Source organism: Chaetura pelagica, unplaced genomic scaffold (genome assembly GCF_000747805.2).
Source record: "Chaetura pelagica isolate M959 unplaced genomic scaffold, ChaPel_1.0 scaffold104, whole genome shotgun sequence".
Taxonomy (NCBI): Eukaryota; Metazoa; Chordata; class Aves; order Apodiformes; family Apodidae; genus Chaetura; species Chaetura pelagica.
Genome location: NW_009953786.1, coordinates 10,203,789 through 10,210,709, shown reverse-complemented (window position 1 = coordinate 10,210,709; position 6,921 = coordinate 10,203,789). Strand labels below are relative to the sequence as shown.

Genomic DNA, 6,921 nt, shown 5'->3' with positions numbered 1-6,921 from the left:
AGTACAGACAAGCTGTCAGAGAAGCAAAGGATAGGGTAAGGAAGGCACAGACAGAGTTGGACCTGGCCAAGGATGTTAAGAATAACCAGAAAGGTTTCTACAGGCATGTCAGCAATAAGAGGAAGATGAGGGAAACTGTGGGCCCACTTCAGAAGGAAACTGGAGACCTGGCCATGCAAGACATAGAGAAGGCTGAAGTACTCAATGACTACTTTGCCTCAGCGTTCACCAGCAAAGGCTCTGGCCACAATATCCAAGTTAGAGAAGGTGAAGGTATGGACTGTGAAAAGGACAATCTCCCCACTGTGGGAGGTCCATGAATATATGAAGGTGCACAAGTCCACGGGATCTGATGGGATTCACCCACAGCTCCTGAAGGAACTGGCCAACAAATTTGCAAAGTCTCTGTCCATCACATATGAAAAGTCTTGGCAGTTTGGAGAAATTCCCACTGACTAGAAAAGGGGAAACATAACTCCCATTTTTATGAAGGGATAAAAGGAATACCCAGGGAACTATAAAACAGTCAGTCTCACCTTTGTGGCCAGCAAGATCATGGAGCAGATCCTCCTGAAGGCTCCAGTAAGGCATGTGAAAAGCAAAGAGGTGATTGGTGACAGACAACATGGCTTCAACAAAGGTAAATCCTGCCTGCCTAATTTGGTGGCCTTCTACAATGGGGTCATGGCATCAGTGGACAAAGGCAAAGTAATCAATGTCATCTATCTGGACCTGTGCAAAGCCCTCAACACTGCTCCACACGACATCCTGGTACCAAAACCGAAATTATGTGGATTCAATGGATGGACCAACTGCTGGGTAAGGAACTGGCTGGGTGGTTGCACTCAGAGTGGTGATCAATGGCTTGATGTCCAGATGGAGACCTGTGATTAGTGGTGTTCCCCAAGGGTCGGTACTTGGACTGGTGCTATTTAACATCTTTGTTGGCAACGTGGACAGTGGGACTGAGTGCACCCTCAGCAAGTTTGCTGATGACACCAAAGTGTGTGGTGAGGTCAACACACTGGAGGGAAGGGATGTCATCCAGAGGGGCCTTGACAGGCTTTGAGAGGTGGGCTCATGCAAACCGCATGCAGTTCAACAAGGCCAAGTGCAAGGGTCTGCACCTGGGTTGGGGCAATCTCAAGCACAAATACAGGCTGGGTGGAAAATGGTCAAATTTCACCATGCTTTGATGGTAACAAATGCTAATGACGGTCATAGGACTGAGTCCCCTGTATTTACTGTCTGAAGTCAACTTGCTGTAAATGACAAGTCAGTGTAGGCTGTGGTACTCTGCCACTTGTCTCTGAGGCATCTACTCTACAGCCTGTTTCTCCCTGTAGTAGTAGTAGTATTAAGGACAGCTCTGCTGAAGTCAGTAGAATTTTACCACTACAAAGCCATTGTGAGATCATAATCAAAATTCTGGTGTGTAACTTGGATAGGATTTACTTCATCTCTGATTCTGTTTTTCTATGCCTTTGTCTTACATAAATGAGCTTTAACAAAGCTTATGACCATCAAAGTATTTAATCACCACAATTTTTGAAGTCCCTTAAGATCTTGAAAGGGAAGATACTCTGTAGTATACCCAGTAGTGTACAGCACCACAGAATAAGAGAGTGGTGGAGGTCAGCAGGGACTTCTTGAGGTCCTATAGTCCAACTCCTGCTCAAGCAGGCTTAGCCAAGGCAGGCTGCACTGGCCAGTGTCCAGTTGGATTTTTAATGCCTCCAAGGACAGAGACTCCACAACCTGCGCAACCTGTGCCAGTGTTCCGTAGCAACAGAAGTTCTGTTACACCCTGTGAGACTGCTTACAACTTCCATGGAGAGAATCTCATTTTATTTTACAGTATGTGGGACTTGGATGTAATTTACAGGAATATCAACTCAAAATGGATAATATACAACAGGTTTTGCCCTGTTAAAATAAAATCTAAAGACCTTTTTTGTAACAGTAAGCCCTGTAGTAAACCAAGCTGGACCACTCCATGTCCATAAGGTCTACCATGCTATGGTCCATACTCTTTAATTAGTATCACACTCACATGTACAACCTAGCCAGCTAGTACTCCAGCAGGTAGTCAGAGTACATGTCAGAGGACAGCACCAGACTGTTTCCAATCTGCAGTATGAGTGAAACCCCTTGAAGCTCACATATGGCATCTAAACGGATGCTACATGTGAGCAACACTTTGCCCCTTGCCTTGCAGGCACAGAGATTGGGCTTGGTCCATTTTATTTATCAGCACAGACAGACTCTCTCATAAGCCAAGGAAGGTCAGAGTCCCCTTAATTATTAATTGATGTGATTATTTATAATTAGCATTTGAAATCTACTGTAATCAAATGGGAATGGATATCATCACTCCTAAGTAAATTATACCTCAAATGAGAGGTTGTCCTACGGAATTCAGCTTGGGCCTGGGATTTAGGTTATGATTAGTGGTCTACCTTAAGACCTTTGAATTTAATAGAAATACTTATGGAATATGAGTCTCTTCACTTCATATCAAGTGATCTTCATGGATGTAGCTAAAGTCTGGTTGACACAGCTGTGTAAGTCAGAGGTGTCAGCCCCACTCCTCCCATTTCTGGTGGCTATCAAGGCCAGCAAAAGCCCTACTGTAGATGCTGTAATACTAGTGATAGTTCCAAGAAACCTCCTTATCTCTACAACCAAAGGAAATCTTCTGCTTGCATTTGCAGCATTTGCTGAGTTAGGTCTCTTGATCCATCTACTGGGAAATGCTATTCAGTGTCCCACATTCAAACAGAATAATAAAAGTGATTTCAATTTCTCATAACAAGAACAAGGCTCTTTTCCCAAATGTATGACTTCTCCTTAACAGTGAAACATTTTCATGACACATGTCCTGCAGCACGTTGTTCTTTCCAGATACGGGATTTTGTTGGGAAGTTGTGACACAGTTTGTGGGAGCACTTGCCAGCTGAGCAACGCTTTCACTACTGTTCACCACACTCCTTAAATGTGCGTGCTGATTATGTTACAGGCTGTCTGTACGGAGCAATATAAGGCTATAGCATTTTCCTAAGCACCACAGCAAAGAAGTCAGCATGTGCCTTCAGTTGTGTCAGCAGAGCATCTGCTGTGACCAGAGTTTCTGTTGACAAACAATGACAACCTCATTAAGCATTCACCCTAGAGGTGCTTCTGGTGCTCAGAAGTGCTCACATATGAAGGTTATCACCAAACGCCTTTTTCAGTACCAAGGAGTCGGTGAGGAAAGTGTTCCTATTTAAATTAGAAGCATGAAAAAAAAAAGGTGTTTTTAATGCCATATACAATTAACTGGGCATGCCACAAATGGATGATGTCCAGCTGGACTTCATGTCACCGACCACAACCCTTTAAGCCCAGAAGTTCCCTCATTTTTAAAGGACACTTCGTTGTCCTTTTAGCTAGTCTGTCTACGGGGATGTTATGGGAGCCTGTCAAAAGCCTTGCCAAAGTCAATATAAACAACATTCATTGCTTTCCCCTCATCCACCAAGCAAGTAATCTCATCATAGAAGGTAATCAGGTTAGCTCAGTATAATTTTGTCTTTGTAAATTCATGCTAACTACTTCCAGCCACCTTCTTTGTCCTTCATGTGTTTGGAAATGTTTACCAGGATTATTTATTCTATCACCTTCCTAGGCATCAAAGTGAGGGTGACTGGCCTGTAGCTCCCCAGATCCTCCTTCCTTCTTGCTCTTCTCAAAGACAGGACCAACATGTACTTTTTTCAGCCTTCAGGAAGCCTTTCCCCCTCCCCTCCAAGCCTGCCCTTCTTTAGGATAAGTTTTCACTGCTTCTGACTTTCCCATGGGTCTCTGAGGCTTTAGATTCCTGAGGCAAATCTTACCGTGGAAGACCAAGGTGAAGTCACCCATGAGTATCTCTGCCTCTTTGTGTCCTTTGTCACCAAATCCCATTTGTGAACTCATTGCTATTATGAGATACAACAGCATCTACAATTACATCAACAGGATGAAAATCAGAAGGACAGAAATAACTCTTAGACAATCATAGGCTTAAGTCAGACAGATGCTTCTTCTTGAGACATGGCAATAACTATTTGCGTTATTATGACCACTTCTCCCTCTTTACAAAAACATCAAGTTCAGGAAACTGTCAGAAGGCCTACAGAGCTACACTGGCATTAGTCTTTTCAGCTACAGTGGCTGATGAGTTATCTCCTGAGTGCAGTTCCATCTGCTTTTAGGTATAAATATAAAACAACAAATTAGAGAAAAGCTCTGAAGGAAAGTAGCTGGAATAATTTACATATGTTAATTTCTGAGATCAGTGATAGCACATTTGCTCTTACAGGATAAATACCAAAACTGCATACAGCTTGGTCTCTCTTCCATAACACTGAGAGGTAAGATGGCATAACTGCAGGTGTAAAAAGGAATAGCAAAGGTACATAATGAAGTGACCTTAATTTCTGGCTATGATATTAATGTGATGATTACTGATCATGTCCTTTTTCATGTCCATACTTCAGAAAGGACATTAAAAAAATACAGGTGGTTCAGCAAGAAACCATAATTTTATGTACAGAAAATATATCTTGAAGTAAGAAACTGGAAGACTTTTTAATTTTTCAAGATGACTAGAGCTGATTTGAGACACCTGACTAGTCTGTTTGTAAATGTTCATGGGGAAAATATTGGATATTAGCAGATGCCATAATCCACAGAAAAACAGCACATGAGTGGAAATTGAAATTAAAATACTGCAAATGAGGAAAAGCTTCAGGCATGGGTTTTCTGGGACTTACAAGCAACACTCCTAGCCTCCATCTCCTACTCCCCATGACAGCACTGACCTTTTGAATTCACAGTGCAGCGCAGTGGCCTCTTTCTTCCTTCTCAGCATCACATGCCTGCCATGAGGGCAAAGAGAAGACATGGTGCCAGGCACAGACAGGAGGCATTTGTTTTTTTCTCCATTCTTCATCCTCTGTTACAGGCATGCCACTTTCACAGGACCTGTTCTCATCAGTACTCTCTGCTCCTGAACAAAATGTTAATTTATTACTGAACAATAAACGGAGGGAAATGTGGCTCCCTTTATTTATTTATCTGAAGGATAAATTTTAGCAGTTCTGTTACATCACTGAATCCAGTGGAGAAACCATCAAGTGAACGGCCTCTGTTATGCAGATGAGACTAATCATGAAGAGTTCTGTTTTCCTTTAATACTTCTGTGGGAAATACCCACAGTGGCAAGGCTCTTCTGGAACACCGTTTGAAGCCTCAAGGCTTCCTGAAAACCAGATTCAAGGCCATTCAACCTAGACATTCAGAAGTGCAAGCACTCAAAGGCCCTGCCTGCTGTGTAAACCCCAGGCCTCATGCTGGGTCACATGAAATTAGCTGGGACACTTGAGCAAAGAGATGTAAAAGAGCTCTGCTGAAGGCAGGGTGTTGACCAGACATGTGCAACTCTCAGATAAAGGAAGGGAGCACGCACAACCTCATCCTGCCATGTGTCTGAGGAAGGGAAGCTAGCCATGACCCTCTTGTGCTTGTTTCCTGTCACTGACAAGGCTTAGCTCACACATCTTCCAAAGAAGCCCAAATCTTACAACCCACTGACTTAATAATTAATAGACTTAAAGGCTGAAAGCTCCTGTGAAAATAATCTGGTATCTGGCAACCCAGTATTGACCCCTGTGACAGCAGATATAGATGGACCCAGCATGTGTAATTCTGTTGCTATGGGGGTTTTTCGACTGTGTTTTAAAACAGTGGCTGGCCACTGAGAATTGATCACAGAGTCACAAATCACGCTTCTCTACGCTACGGAGGGGAAAAAAAAAAAAAGGAAAAAAAAAAAGGGCTCCCTGTTGCCTCTCTACATATACTAAAACAGGAAATCATTGTGCAGAGGCAGCTCCAGGTGTCTGGTGCCATGACTGCTCTCCTGTGACCGACAGCTGCACGTTTCTCAACGTTTCTAACACCGAAAACACATGCCAGCCCCTTTGCTCTGCAGTCAGATGGGGAACCAGCTCGAGGGGTCCCAGAAGGGGAGCAACACTCCATTTTACGAGGGGCAGAGAAGGGACCAGGTCTGGGCTCAGAGCGGAGCTCCCTACAAGGCCAGGTTGCCACCAAAGCCCAAGGGAGACTGTGAGAAATGTTTGCTGTGCCAATGAACAGGCCCAAACAGATCCTGCAGCCCGGCACAGTTTATTTATGCTCTTGCAAGAATGGGTGACCTGAACAAGCAGGCACACCCACAGGCAGGTGAATAACGGTTTTTATTCCCTATTCCCGATGCAAAGTTCCCTCCCCTGTTTCCCCACTGGCAGGGTAGCCCAGAGATTACAGCCCATCCGACGCTTCTAATTGTCCTGCAAGTTTCCCGCCCCTGTTTACACATTCCACTCTAGCAGTTTACTTTTTACCTTCTAAGGTGTAATTCTGACCTTTCTTGCCCCCTTGGCTGCCTTCCCGACCACCAAACTGATCTGCACCTACTGGTGTCATCCTGCCCCAGGAGCACGATGGAAGCGCCTTGGAAGCGCCTTCGCTCGGCCCCACCTCGCCCACGAATCCTGCTCTGTGTTCGGATCCCCCAGATGGAGCCTGATTAAGTCCCTGGGTTTCTTGGGCCGCAAACCACTCCGGGTGTCCCTGGAACGCGCAGGCATCTCACTTCTCTCTTGAACAAAACATTCTATTCCTAACACTAGGGTATATATATAAAAAACCCCAACAAACCCAGCCATGTGCTTCTAACACCAGGACGTGAAAACAACACTAACCCCAACCCCACGCTTCCAACACCGGGATGTGACCACAACACCGCTTGCGCTTCATGCCTAACGAGACCAGAGGCTGCAGCGCAGGGAGAACCGCAGCCGCCCGAAGAACGCGGGCAGCCCTCCCGCCCTC

At 44.8% G+C, this 6,921-nt stretch overlaps 1 protein-coding gene across 1 annotated transcript in view; it reads left to right on the top strand.

The window, feature by feature from the left end:
• The first annotated feature begins 684 nt into the window (after nt 1-684).
• Nucleotides 685-6,921, top strand: part of GMPR (guanosine monophosphate reductase) — a 44,670-nt gene continuing 38,433 nt past the window's right edge. The window contains exon 1 of the mRNA XM_010000994.1: nt 685-819. Coding sequence (XP_009999296.1) covers nt 685-819 — 135 coding nt within the window. The remainder of the gene's footprint in view (nt 820-6,921) is intronic.